Source organism: Sorex araneus, chromosome 6 (genome assembly GCF_027595985.1).
Source record: "Sorex araneus isolate mSorAra2 chromosome 6, mSorAra2.pri, whole genome shotgun sequence".
NCBI lineage: Eukaryota > Metazoa > Chordata > Mammalia > Eulipotyphla > Soricidae > Sorex > Sorex araneus.
The window spans coordinates 77,411,992-77,427,493 of NC_073307.1; the positions used below are offsets into that span (position 1 = coordinate 77,411,992).

At 38.0% G+C, this 15,502-nt stretch overlaps 1 protein-coding gene across 1 annotated transcript in view; it reads left to right on the forward strand.

The window, feature by feature from the left end:
- The window catches only part of LOC101548818 (protoheme IX farnesyltransferase, mitochondrial), a 129,076-nt gene that overhangs the window by 20,608 nt on the left and 92,966 nt on the right, over nt 1-15,502 (forward strand). The window contains exon 4 of the mRNA XM_004603979.2: nt 12,140-12,264. Within this exon, the coding sequence (XP_004604036.2) occupies nt 12,140-12,264 (125 nt within the window). The remainder of the gene's footprint in view (nt 1-12,139; nt 12,265-15,502) is intronic.

Sequence of the window (15,502 nt, forward strand, 5' to 3'; positions counted from 1 at the left end):
TATTAGTGCTAGAACTAGTGAATGGTTCCATTTTACTGATCTATTACAGGTGTGTTGTATAAAAAAATAATATAAATAAATGCTGGCATAATCAGAACAATACTTTAAATGAACACTGTATTAATTCCTCATTATTTTAATTGTTTATTTGCGCTGGGGAGTTTATTGGGTAACATCTGCCTGTGCTCAGGCTTATTCCTGGCTCTGTGCTCAGGGACCATTCCTGGCTGATACCAGAGGGTCTATCTGGGGCCCATCTGCCAGGGACCAAACCTGCGTCAGCTACATGCAAGGCCAGCACCTTATATACTTTACTGTCTTACTTGTAAAGTATATATGTTTTATAAGTATTTACTTGTAAAACAAATTTGGCATGGAGTTGTAAGTTGAGAAGATTTCACAATTATTTTTATTTTTATTTATATTTTATTTATTTATTTTTTGAAGTAAACAGATTTTATTTAGAGGCTTTTTGAGGGAAGGAGGAAGGGACAAGTGGAAGAGAGAATAGTAAGAGTAACGCGCTCAAGAGAGAATGCGGCTTCTCCAAGGGTGGAGAGAGCCCTTACATACATCCTAGCATTAGACACGAATGCATGAAAGTACACATCTCAAGAGGGGAGATGCGGGCGACACATGTGCTCGGCCACATAGGAGCAAGCAACACATGGGCTCAGGCAGCATATGTGCTAGTTTTAGTTTTATATCAAAATTCTGCCTCTGTTCAGAGTATATATTTTGTAAGATAAATATTTAAAGCAGGCTTGGAAAGACAGTAAAGTATATAAGGTGCTGGCCTTGCATGTAGCTGACGCAGGTTTGGTCCCTGGCAGATGGGCCCCAGATAGACCTCTGATATCAGCCAGGAGTGGTCCATGAGCACAGGCAGATGTGACCCAATCAACTCCCCAGGGCAAATAAACGTTTAAAATAATGAGGAATTAATACAGTGTTCATTTAAAGTATTGTTCTGATTATGCCAGCATTTATTTAGATATTTTCTTATACAACACACCTTGGGCTGGAGCGATAGCGCAGTGGGCACGCGGCCAACCCGGGTTTGTTTTCTCCATCCCTCTTGGAGAGCCCGGCAAGCTACTGACAGTATCTCGTCCACACGGCAGAGCCTGGCAAGCTACCCGTGGTGTTTTTGATATGCCAAAACAGTAACAACCAGTCTCACAATGGAGATGTTACTAGTGCCTGCTCGAGCAAATTGATGAGCAACGGGATGACGGTGACAGTGACAGCACACCTGTAGTAGATCAGTAAAATGGAACCACTCACTAGTTCCAGCACTAATACACACCCCCACAAACACATACACATGTGCATGCACACACACAAACACACAAACACACTTCCCCATGGAGAATTATTATCTAAAAGTTTACACTTTTAGAAAGTTTGGTAGGCGTTTGTTTTATGGGAAATATATTTAACTATAAAGGCTATAAAGTGTTGTTATTTGTATATTAAGGAGTATTTATTAAAAAGGAAGAAAACCTGAAAACTGATGATAAATGGAAAAGCTTATATGATTAAAGGAAAACCAAAAGTTCAATCATAGGATTTTACTGCGTTGTATAATTATAATAAATAGCTTTTATTTATGAATAGAAAATTTTCTTTCCTTTTATGAATGCTAACTAAATACAAACAAATGCTCTTGATAATTGCCCTACAGATTATATATAAATGTTTTGTTTGGTAACAGTATTGCTCAGTAAATTTGAAGTTATAAATTTTAATTTGGTTCTAGGGTTTTTCTGACCAGATTTCTATGCTTTTCTAAGTCAAAAGACAGGAAGCTTCACAAATTCTTAGTTTTGCAGCTGTGTTATTAAAAATCTCTATGAAATTCTTATCTTTTAACCAGAAGTAGATATGGTTTGTAATCAGTTACCCTTGATTGATTTCCTTTAATGTGGCTGAGAAAAAAATGCTATCTCTCCTCAATTAACTTTTCATCTGAACTGAACAATAAGCATAAAAATTACCACCTTCTTTGATATATATGTTAGTGAGATGTCTGTGTCAGGAGGTTCACAGAACTCTGCCAAGGCTAGAAAACTTAAATTAGAAATTGAACCATTTGAAGCTTATGGCATTAATAGAAATGAAGAGACAAAAGGATATCAGAAGTATAAGCATTTAGTAAAAAAATACTTGCTCGTGTGAAAACAAGAAAAGACCTTACTCCTTACTCTTGCCTCTCTCTGCTGTAATTTTGAGTGTTTCTTCTAATGGCCAGAACATATTCCATTGCTTAGTCACATGTAAATCGTTATTTGTGAGGACATAAGATAATACATAATAATATAAAATATATGTGAATAATAATACATATAAGAACTTTATATGGAGCTTTTTATTATATATAATTGATTTATACTATATGTAAGAGCTTTAAAGAGGACATCTCAATGTGTAAAATTTAGATTACAATATTGAACAGTATAGACTTGCATGGATAATGAAGTATAATAGAACGCAAGGATAATTTGAAATCTGTGGAAAATCTTCAACTCTCATTTGGTCCCTGGCTTTAATCTTTTTATTTACTTACTGTTTGGGGGTTATGTTGGTTTTATTTGAGGGGGCATATCCGACTATGTTCTGGGCTTCTGGCTTTGCTTTCAGGGGTCACTTTTGATTGCTTTGGGTGACCATATGGGATATGGGGATAAAACCCAGGTCAGAGGCATGCAAAGCCAATGGCTTACCCACACTACTATCTCTTTGGCCCCTGGTTTTAATCTTTTTACCAAATCTTTTATCAGATTTGATAATTATTTAAATTTATTTATTGAAGTTTTATTTACTTAATTCTTTGGGTACAATGCTAAAATAAAACATTAAAAGATAAAGAATAACCAGTTTTGAAAATATAATCTTATATTTTTAATTGATGGTCTTTGAAATGCAGTACTTCCATTATTTTTAGTCTCAGAAACTAATAGTTCTCAGTGCATTGAAAATTTTCTCCAGATTAGAATTCCAGGTCTGATCTGGCAAGATTTTCTAAGTAAAAAAATTGGTGGGGACTATGGTTTATACCTGATGCTTGGGTCCTCTTTCATGTTCCATGGTTATTGTCAGAATTCATTTCTTTGTATCCTTGGGCCTAGGATGCCCTTTTACCTTCCAGCTGTCAAGCAACCGCTGGCTTGCTCTATTCTATTATGCTGCCCACTCTGCATGTGGCTCTTTAGGGTATTCACATCAAGAATGTTTCTTTGGGGATGGGCAGGGGCATCTGGTTGTGGTTATCTCCTCAAACTCTCTGCCCCACCTCCAAGTTATTGTTGTTGTTCTAGAGCCTTATGCTATATACATTTGAAAAGAAATTAATCATTTTTTCCTGGAATACCCAGGTACACACGGCATGGTATTTGGTAAATCTCATTAGTGCTAGAATCTGGAAAAATGTTAGCTCATCTTCTTAGATGAGACTGTATGGTTAAAAACAAATGACACTGGGTGAAGTTGCAGTTATGGGGAGCACCAACCTAGGTTCAGTACTGTCTCAATCATAAAGCATCTCAACAAATTACAGTGAAGTCTTTCTGAGAAAGCTTGCAGTTCACTCACCGACCAGGAGTGGCCAGGGGATCAGAACCGGTTAGGCTTCCCTGGGGTGGAGCTATTACTCTTCTTGGGTCTCCAGAATCTTCCCTGGACCTGTGTACAATTGTACAAAGTGTACAGTGCCTTATGGCCTGTATTAAATGTTTCATGCTTTGTTGGCAACATTGATTTTGTGTTTGCTTGTGAAGGGACAGAATATGAGATTACCAAGTAAAATATAATTTCAAGTGCTATTAATGAAAGACTATATTACATTCACTTTTAATGAGATCCTGGTGTTGCAGAATGATTCCATGTAATGAATCTCAAGAAATCAATGAAAAGTTTAATTACAGTTGGGACATTGCTGCATGAGAATATTGCTTTAGTTAATTTTACTTGTACAATTTATCAGTCTTCTCTGTCTTTCTCTTTCTTTGAATTAATTGCTTTGATAAAGTAAGTAGAAATACATTCTTTGTTAGCTTTTGATTGGTTTTGGAAATTTGTTACAAATTCACATTTCCTCTTTATAGTAATAGCTCTTTATGTGTGTGTACTGTCATTTACAAATGAGTGAATTAAAATTAGCTTTTTTGCAGAAGGTACTCAAAAGTTAACATGTTAGTAAAAATTTGCTATGATTTTTAAAATTTTCAGCATCTAACCAAACATTAAGATGAATAAAAAAAAGTTTTCCCTCTGAATTAAGTATTGCTTTCACTTAATTGCATGTAAGTTTTTCTTTTAAGCAACCAAAGTGAGTTTCCTTGTAATAATTTTATTTTGACAACTTAAAGACAAGTGCTATCTTGTTCATCACGGTGATAGTTGACTATTGTTGGTTTTTTCATTTGTTTATAAAGTTGAGTACAAAAGGTGGATGGGATGTGGCAGAGGGACATGAGTGAGGGGGCTTGGAGTTCTTTGGTGGTGTTGAGTGAGGTAATGGTTTACAGCAAGACCGTAAGTGTCAGCACCATTGTAAACATATTACCTTAACGCTAATAAATTTTTAAAATAATTTTATAATAAATAAATTTGGTTAATGAATTACATATTTTTAAAAATGTAATGTAGTACAAAAATGTAATGTTTGGCAGTGTTTGTCTTTTTTCCTTAATTACTCTATATTGAATGAAATTTGGTCTGATATCTGATATAAGTATGACTGAGCCTTTTTTCTGTCTTCCATTGACTTGTATGATTATTTTTCTTCCTTTCACTCTTAAGTCTGTACTCATCCTGAGAATATAGGTGTGTTTCCTATAGGCAGCAAGTGGATGGATTTTCTTTTCTGGTCCATCCAGCTACTCTATGCCTTTTTAAGAGGCGTATAAGCAACTGACATTCAGAGAGATTATTGACATAAAGGGCTGTATTTGTGTGTGTGTGTGTGTGTGTGTGTGTGTGTGTGTGTGTGTGTGTCCGTGTGTCCGTGTGTGTGTCCCGTCCCTCAGAACCAGATAATGGGGTTCACGAGGAGAGGGTACGAGAGTGATAGGGAGAGTGGACACACACACACACTCACACACACACACAAACACACACACACACACACATACACACACTGACTGAGGTGAGCAAAAGCAAAAGCTACTTCATTGTAACTCCACAGCGCTCGTGTATGCTTAGGCTTCAATCTACTTGCATCATGGCCTTAAGGTAAAACTAAAAGTAACTAATGGCACCCGGAGCAACTAGGGCAGATAACAGTAGATATCCAGCAGGCTGATCTATCTGTTCCTCTTAGCTAACCATCCTCTCTTGTAAAAATGTCCCAATCCTCCCAATCCTCCGGTTCTTGTAAAATGGCTTTCTCAACCAGTTTATGTGAATGTTTGACCGCAGGCTATATGCCAAAGGCCCGCTCACTCGTGTGTGTGTGTGTGTGTGTGTGTGTGTGTTTGTGTGTGTGTGTGTACGTGTACGCACTGATCCAGTTGTTTTTGTAAATCTTTTTTTTTTTTTTCAAAGCGGCCTTTCATTAATTCTTGTGGTGTAAGTTTGGATGTTGCAAATGCTGCCAGCTCTTGTTTCCCTGGCAGGTTCTTAGCCCTCCCTCAAGTCTGAACTGTAGCTTTGCAGGGTAGTGGTCTCTAGGCAGGAGGTTTTTTCTAGTCAGTACTTTGAATATGTCATTCCACTCCTTTCTGGCTTGTAAGATGGAAGATCTGTCTGGATTCACATGTTGTTTTCCTTTATTTGAGGTATTTCTTCTCTTTTTCTTTTTGCTTTTTGGGTCACACCTAGCGATGCACAGGGGTTACTCCTGGCTTATGCACTCAGGAATCACTCCTGGCAGTGCTCAGGGGACCATATGGGATACTGGGCATCGAACATGGGTCGGCCGCGTGCAAGGCAAACGCCCTATCCGCTGTGCTATCGCTCCAGTCCCTCTTTTTCTTTTTTTAGAAGTCTGTCTTTTTCTTTTGATGTTACTATTTTGATTACTCTGTGTCTTGGCTTTGTTTTGTTTTTCTCTTTTACTTGGCACTCCTTGGGCCTCTTGAATCCGTGAAGGAGCTCTTGAATCCGTCAAGATCTCAGGAGAGTTTCAGTTATTATTTGTCTAGCAGTTATTTCCAGGTTCCTTTTTCCTCTCCTGGTATTCCTATGATTCAAAGATTATTTTTCTTGCTGTTATCTATCAAGAATCTTAGAGATTTTTTTGGTATTCATTTACTTTTCTTTTTTCACTTTATTGGTGATGGCTAGTATTTTGTCTTCAGTATCACTCACACGGTCCTCTGCATGTTGAATTCTGTTGCTGTGACTTGCAGTTGTGTTTTTAAATTTCCCAATTCCATTTGTATGAACTCTTTGTAGCCTAAATAAGTTTATCTTTAAGTTGATTGAATTTCTCTTCCAGTTACTGCTTTAGTTCCATGTCCATTGTATGAATCATTGATTTGAGTTCCTCATCAATGAGGTTTGAGGTTTATTTGAGCTCAGTAATTTGCCAGGACTTCTGCATCTGTCTGCCAGACCAGGTGAAATTCTTTGTTTCACGACTATTCCTAAAGACTTATGGGTGCTACGATTTTAGTTACAGATGCCAGATATCTGAGGTGTGATCTAATTTTTTATTACTTGGCAAACAGTAATAAAATAAATCTATTAATCTATCAATGTCTGTGCCCTTAGGATATTATTTTATTGATTATGCATATATATATCCATTAGATAGAAGGGTTACTGTCACTGTCATCTCGTCATCTCGTTGCTCATCGATTTGTTAGAGCAGGCACCAGTAACATCTCCATTGTGAGACTTGTTGTCACTGTTTTTGGCATATCCAGTATGCCACGGGTGGCTTGCCAGGCTCTGCCATGTGGGCACGATACTCTCAGTAGCTTGCCAGGCTCTCCAAGAGGGGCAGAGGAATTGAACATGGGTCAGCCTCGTGATAGGTGAACGCACTACCACTGTGCTATCGCTCCAGCCCATAGAAGTGTTAAAATAGATATATTTGGGGAAATGTATAAGACCTAAGAACCCTTAATTAGTGGGGGTTAAGGGGTGGGTTATTGTTCATTGCTAATATGTCTGCTGGGTTTGGGGTCTAGAGGAGTTTGGGAGTGCTTCCTTGGTTTGGGGGACTCAGGAAGAAGTCATGGACGGTGTAGGGATCACAGGCGGGATGGGGCTAGTGCCCTTGATGCACCTGTGATTTTGATTTTTATTTGTTGGGAATCTTTCCATGGATTTCCAGTGCTCTTGAGTCGTCTACCATGAGTAGTCTACTTTTGTTTTAAGGTTCAAAGTTTTAAAATAGAGTCAGAATTTTTTTTATATTATTGTTTGGACCACACTTGATGGTACTTGGAGAGCTAACCTAGGTTTCACACGTGCAAAGTATGTGTTCTGCCATGGTCACATGCACTCTATGGATGGGAACAGTTCATTAATTTTGAAAACCCTAGTCTGTTTTTCGTTCAGTTCTATTGATAGCCTGAGTATTAAGTATTCTCTTTAAATCCAGCTTGTCACTATGCACCAGGCAATGCGTAAAGATCATCTAACTTGCCAAGGGAGCTATTGAGTTGTTCACAATGACCCTTGTTCTAGAACAACAACCAGTGGGGTATATCTTTGAAAACAAAGCAAAGCAAAACAGGTTTCTGCCCCAGAAACTGTTATTAAATTACCCTAAAAGGAGTTTTGTTGTTTAAAATGGTGTTTTTCTTCATAGTCATTAAATGTATGCTGGTATGACTATGAAACATTTTGGTGAGACTTTTTCTGTTGCCATGAGTATAATATTCTTTCATATGCTTCTGTAACTGATGTTTTCAAAACATCATTCTAGAATTAGCTAGGAACTTTCTTCTCATGCTTCTTTTGAAATAAATATTCTTTGATTGCTACCCCAGCTCTATATGGTTGTTGTTGATCTGGACTTTTGTGAAGTTGCTATTCATCAGCCAGTGCAGACTGTGCTTCCAGAGCCAGAGTTGAGAGAAAGTCCAGTGTACGTACACTTTCTGGCCTAGAAGTACTCCCAGTCTAAGCCAGCCTACTTGATTCACAAATGTGCATTTTTGAGACTTGTGATCAGCTTCCTCTTTGTCTTCAGCTCATAGTCTAAATGTCTTCTTGAAATCTTTAACCAGATATGCTTTTTTCATTACTGACCCTTAAAACTGTATCTCTATTCTTAACATTGTACATCTGTTTGAAGTAGCTCTTCTTCGAAGAGAGATAAATATTCCTCCCAGGAGAATCAAATGCATACCATATTTGAGGACCACTGAAGTCAAGGAAGGAGAAGGACTTCTTTGCCAAAATACATTTTTCCTAGAGACTTCTGATTTAGATGACCATCTCTGTATATGTACTCAAATCACCTTTGCAAATTGTCATCAAATGCAATCAAAGATTTCCCAAAATCTCTAGAAGTTTACATCTGTTATATGTATCAGAAAAGAATTTGCCCATCTGGTATAACTCTTGAGTTTTCTGTACATTACTGATAAGACTAGACTAAAAGACAAAACAACCAACATAGGATCTTTAAAAGAAATTACGAAAAAAAAAATAAAAGAAATTACGAGCATTTACTCTAGCACTTTTTGTGTTTTTTTTAAATTTATTTTTTAATTTTATTTATTTATTTGAATCACCGTGAGAACAGTTACAAAGCTTTGTCGGTTATACAATGATCAAACACCCATCCCTTCACCAGTGCGCATTTCCCACCACCAAGAACCACAGTATACCCTTCATCCCACCTCTCCTCCTGCCTATGTGGCAGATGATTTCCACTTTACTCTCTCTCCACTTTGATCACATTCAGTATTTCAACAAAAGACCCACCATTATTATTTGGAATTTCCCCCAACAATCAGACCGGCCAAAAAGGCATCATTAGATAATTTGTTTTCTATTGATTACGAAGAGCGTATGGACTTTGGATTTCTGGTATTTTAGTAATAAGTCTGGAGGGATTTCTGTCAAAAGCCTCCTAGTTCCGAGATTGATTTTTGTGCCTCTGGGATCATGGCCGTTCAGGAGCCAGGAGCCATTTGTGGGTATCAACTTGAGGCCTTGTCAGGATGGGGAGAGGGGCCGGTTCCACCGCCCATGAGGCCCCTTGTGTCATGTCACTGCAGTCTCATACCTGGCTGTCCAATAGGCTCTGAAAAGGTGGCACCCACCACACCACCATGGAGAAAAGATGGAAGGGACAAGCACCTTACCCCCCACCAGGGTGGCACAGCGCCATAGTTTAATGCTCAGTCCAGAGGCATTTATGCCAAAAGCCGCTGGGTTCCCTATTAGTCCCCCCCACCCCACCCCCACCCTGCGAGGCCCCGAGTGTCACTGCTTTCTCTCTAGTTTTGGGCAGGGGCAGACGCTAGATCTTTTATTTTTCATTGCTCACTTTGTATGTCAGGAAAGGTCGCACGGCTGTGTAAGCAGCTGCATGCTTCGGAGGAATAGTCTTGATGGCCACATACTGGTGCCACGCTTATGGAAGCTCATGGTCGCTGGGATTCCATCTGGAGAAGGCGGGGAGACTGCACCTGCTCCATCTGGGGAGTCCTGGAAATAGCGGCTTGGTATGGGGCCTGGAGGATTCTCCGGTGTTGTGATGCCCTCTGGCTTTCTTGAGTGCTGAGTCTCCAGCACTTTTTGATGTGAGTGGTTTGCCCTTATGGTCCTGCTTCCTGTGGCTTTTCACAGGTTTATTTAACATCCATAACATTCTTTCTTTCTGATTTTCTTGTCTCCAAATTTTCTTTGTCCGTGTGAATATTTCTTTTCCCCTTTCTGTATAATTCTGATTTTTATTATTTTTTTTTGGGGGGGGTCACATCCTGTGATCCTCAGGGCTTACTTTTGGTTCTGTATTCAAGAATTACTCCTGGCAGTGCTTGGGAACCACATGGGATATCGAATCTGTGTGATTGTGTGCAAGGCAGTCACCTTACCCAAGGCACTGTCTCTACAGCCCCCAGTTCTGATGTTTTTCTTGCACCTTTTCCCACTACATATGCTACCCATTAATGATTTCAGTTCTTTCCTTGGGCTCTGCCATGGTCTTTAAGTGGTAACCCCCATGTTTCCTATACTTGACTGTCTCCGGTTCCTGAGCTCCAGTTTCCTTTTTCTCTCTTGGTATTCCATGGTTGCTCACAAGCAGCACAGTTTCCTAAGACTATGTAGTTAGATCAGCTTTTCTGGTAATGTTTTCATTGTCTATATCCTCCAGGTGCAGCACATTTTTTGTTGTTTGTTTATTTTTCTATCTCTTGTAGTTACCAAATTCTAGCAATTGTCCAATTAAATATTCCTTATATCTATTTGACTGTCACCTGCATTGCCCTTTCTATTGCTGTATTAGGAGTGTAGCTTCTTTCTGTAGCTCTGTCAAACTACCTATGTAAATCTGAGTGTCCACTGCTGCCTGACTAAACATCCTCACATCAAACTCTACCATGACTCAAGTGAAGCATAAACTCCTCAGGTTGATTTCCTGCACTCTAACAGCCAATAGCCCTCCTCCAATAAATCAGTAAATTACACTCTATGCCTGGAAGAATGATGGCATTGTAAATCCAGCCTTGAGCCATGGCACCATGGCTTCCCCTTCAAAAAATTGATAGTCTAGTGAAGATCCAGAGTTTTAAAAAAGCGTAGAGGGAATGAAAGAATGGTGGTGTGACTGAAGGAAGTAATTGGTGAAGGCCTACTACCTATGTGAGAATTGGGATAGTTCATCCTAAAAACTCTTATTTAAGACCCCTGTCAGGCAGCAAAAGAGCCTGGTTTGCTAGAAGCCAGAATGTTCTTGTGATGAGAGAAAATAGTGGACAAGAGAGAGGTAACAAGATACATATAGTTTGCAGGGGAAAGAATTTACATTTTATTTCAAATATAGTTAGTATCAAGGAATTTTTCTAAGTAGCAGAGTACTATGTTCTGTTTACATTAAAATGTATCTTTCAGGAAAGGAGCAAGATGACCAGGAGACCAGGTAGAGAGGAGGCCCTGGCAGTCTTCCAGGCAAAATAATAATTTGGGCCAAATCAAATATTTCTCTTTATCAACACTATTAACTTATTTTGGTTTTGTTTTCATGCCACACCCAGTGGTGCTCATGGCTTAATTCTGGCTCTGCACTCAGAGATCACTCCTGTCTGATCTGGAGGGACACGTGGGATACCATGGGTCAAAGCTGGATTGGCCCCATGCAAGACAATACATCTCTCCAACCCTGAAAATTCTTGTTGTTGAGAAATGTCGCTGACTCTTTGCACTAGAGGATAGCTGTATCCATACTCTTCCAGGAACTTGTCACAGATTTTGGAACCCTTTATATTTTCTGCCTGTGTTATTATTGTCTATCATTTTTCTGGTTGCAGGAATGAGATTTTATAAATATGTGTCAAGTAGTTTTTATTGAATGAGATTTGCTTAGAAAGATATGATAGGAGAGAAAGAGGGGAAATGTGTTCAAGAGAGAACACAGACTTCTCCTGAGTGGAAATAAGGAAGCAAAAAGCATAGAGGCAAGCAAGGGAAATATGTGTTCAAGAAAGAACATCGACTTGAAGAGTCTATAAAACCTTTTTTATTTCTATATGTTGTCTAATGCTTGGTACTTATCTCCAATTAAGTGTCCAGTAATTGTTGAAGTAATAATTGTATTTGGAGCACCTACCTACTCATTACTCCTGAGTATTATTGAATTAAAGAAAACAGTATATTTTTTATAACGAACATAATTTTTGTGTAGATATGTTTTCAGAAGCATTGAGAAAAATGATATTTAAAAACTTGAGGAGGGGCGAAGCAGCAGTACAGTGGTAGGGTATTTTGTCTTGTGGCCATTTTGGGTTCAATCCCTAGCACACCATACAGTCCCCTGGACCTTGAACACAGAGCCAGGAGTAAGCTTTGAGCACTGCTGGGTGTAGTCCCCAAACCAAATAAATAAATAAATTTAATTGAAAGATGATTACCCGTATTTTCATGTTATTTGTGTGCTTAATTTTTTTAAATAGATTTTGCAGCCTGAAATCTGTGTTGGTAATAAGATGCCTCTTTTTCTGTATTGCAGCTCTCGTTGTAAGTACCACTTCAGCTGGATTTGCATTGGCCTCAGGACCTCTTGACTGGCCCTGTTTTCTGATCACTGTTGTTGGGACAGGCCTTGCATCATGTGCTGCCAACTCCATCAATCAGGTCAGTTTGTCACCGTATTGTACCTTGATAATGGTATTGCTACTTTCCCTTGATTGTGACATTTTAAAAAACTTTTTATATTATATGCATATATGGAGACGCACTGTGATCTTATTAAACTATATATAGAGCTATCACCAACAGAAGTCTGTTTGATCATTATATAACAGACCTTTCTTTTGAGGTGAATGGTTTTCAGATTTGTATAAGTGATGAAACACTAGAGTATCCATTCCAAATAATCAGGATTCCTTGAGTTATAGAATGTTTTAGTGCTCGCAAATAAAATACTTTTACCTATTCAAGTACACTTCCCTGAGCTTTTATTATTACGTACTTTTCCCCCTTTGGTTTGGTCTTTTTGAGTTTTAAACTACCACTATGTAACATATTTTAAACAGGCATATTCCATTTTTAATAAAAAAATTAATCATCTTGGAACCTAGAGAGATAATACAGGGGTTAACATACTTGTCTTGCACACTGCCAACTCCATCCAGTCCCAGCACTGCATTTAATTCCCCAGCACTGTTAAGAGGAACCCAAACCAAGCTTCCATGTTGCTCCTTCCTTTTGCTACCTTCTGCTATTTTTTTGGAATAATAAAATTTGAATAAAAAGCAGTATATGCAAAAGGATATATGTGGGACTGTATTGGATATACTTTTTGAAAAGAAAGTGTACCTTTAATTATAAATCTAGTTTAGCTAACATTAATTAGAAGTTCACCTTCTAATTCTGATTAAATAAGAAACGTATTCTAGTTTTCAAATTCCCTTTTTAAATTGAAAAAATGTACTTGTCCTTGAATTATTAACTGTTGTCTCCTATTTGAATTATATAGACTTAAGTAAAAGACTTAAAATGAAAGCACTGGGAAAAATAACAAATTCATAAACATCAGAATGGTTCGAATCCCTCAAATGTTAAAAAAAAAATACAGCGTAGCTTTGTTTTGGAATTTCTCTACTGTCTTTTTCCTCCCCAAAACAGAATGGTTACAGAATTCATCTTGGGGAAATAAGCAAACTTTGTAGCCAGAAAGATTAGTTAAATCTTTTAGTCTTAGCTTTTTTTGGAGGGGTTTTGCACACCTGACTGTGTGTAGGGCTTATTCTAGATGTGGTGCTCAGGAATCACTTGTGGGATGCTTTGGGAACTATTTGTAGGATTGGGAGTTGAACCTGGTCAGCCACATGTAAGGAAAGTGCCTTAACTCTGATACTATCTCTCTGGTTCCTAGAAAATATAACTAAGTTGGAGTGGGATGGGACAGAAAAAAAGGAATAAGTTTTGGGCAGAAATTCATAAAAACAACACAATTCAGGGTTTTAGAAATTTTGAAAGGACTGTGTGTTTTGATGGATTCTTTATTTCACAGCGTGGGAAACATGTAGTCTATAAAGGGAGTAAGTTGAGTTCTGAGAAAGCCACAGATGACGGGGTTCTTTCTGGCAGGGGCAGATTGCAATGTCTGCCTCCCCCATTAGTATTTATTAGGCTGGCTCCGTACTCTGCGCTGCCTCTCACTGGACAGTTCTCCTTCCTTCTTTTGGAACACTTTCACTCCAAGGGTCATCCCCTCATAGTGCTCCCCACTATTGTGGCTGAGGGTGAGCCATAATCAGAGCTTGTTGAACATGTGAAAAATTTCTTTATCTTATATTAAGTAGATTGTTCCATTCCACTTATCTTGGTCTGTGAGTTCATTTGAAAGCATCCTAATACTTGAAAAAAAGAAAAAAAGAAAATCCTGGGTTCTATCAGTTGTTATTGTGATAGGAGCTAAATAATATTGGAGTTGTTTTAGTTCTATCATTTTTAGTTAGTCTCATAAAATTAAAATAAAGAAAAATTGAAGTGATTTTTATTAATATGAGAGGAATGTAGACGATCTTGCACAGGGTTAAACTGATCTTTGAATAGAGAGAATTGAAAAATAGTCCTTAGCAAGAAGAAAAACTATGACATTTTTTCCAGGAAGCTGGTTTTCCATTTAAGTAATGTGTATATGTCATTGATACGTATAAAAGTTTAGCTTCTAATAGATTTCCAAATGAGAAAACATTTTTTCCTATTTAAAAAATAATTCAAATAGCATTTCATATATTGTTTAATATTTTCTTTTAACTATTATTAGTTTACTTCTCAGTACTTCTTTGTATTCTACTTCTGTGATCTCTGTGTGAAAATAGAAAAAAAATGAAGATTTGGAAACAATTCTTAGGTTTGTCCTATGGAGAGCAAATGAAATTCAGCTTCTGATGTTTGAAATAGAGACTAGTGTATAAACAGATATGTACATATAAAAAAACCTCCAGTATTCAACTGTAAAATGAATTACAGATTTGGTAAACTATATCCATACTTTATTTGAAACCGTGACTGACTTTAAAGACCCTGTGCCTGCAGAGGGTGAAAGCAGTCCATAAAATGTTTTTGATTTAGCAGCTGAGAGATAAAATATTATACATGGTTTTGGCTGATCAGATCTTGAGGAACAAATAACTAAAAGTGAAAAGCTGAATAAAATCAGATAGAATTAATTAAGAAATGGAAGGTAAAAATCACTAGAAAATTTCATTACAATCATTTCAAAATTTGTCATAATAGAGATTATTACTAGTAAGGTATGTGGATTTGTTTTCCACATACGTGAATTTTTTGTTGTTGTTTTGTCTTTATATCATGTTATTTGGGCATGGTGGAGAGGGTTGGGCCACACCCAACTATGCTTAGGCTTAGTTCTGGCTCTGTGCTCAAGGAACACTCCTGGTGATGCTCAGGGAACCATATATAGTGCTGGGGATAGAATCCATGTTGTTTATGTGCAAGGCAAACATCTTATCTGTTGCTTAACTTACCTTGTCCTATCGCTTGGGCCCAGTTTAATTTATATTTTTGCAATTGTTTATTCTTTCTTTCTTTTTTTTTTTTTTTTTTTGCTTTTTGGCTCACACCCGGCGATGCACAGGGGTTACTCCTGGCTCATGCACTCAGGAATTACTCCTGGTGGTGCTCAGGGAACCATATGGGATTCTGGGAATCAAACCCTGGTCGGCCGCATGCAAGGCAAATGCCCTACCCGCTGTACTATCGCTCCAGCCCCTTGTTTATTATTTCTTGAGGTATTAAGATTTATCATTGTATTGAATGAATGTGTCAGGTATACAGTGTTACTGTACTATCCCCACCTTCAGAGAGTCAAGATTCCTCCCTCCACCACTGCCCCTAGGGC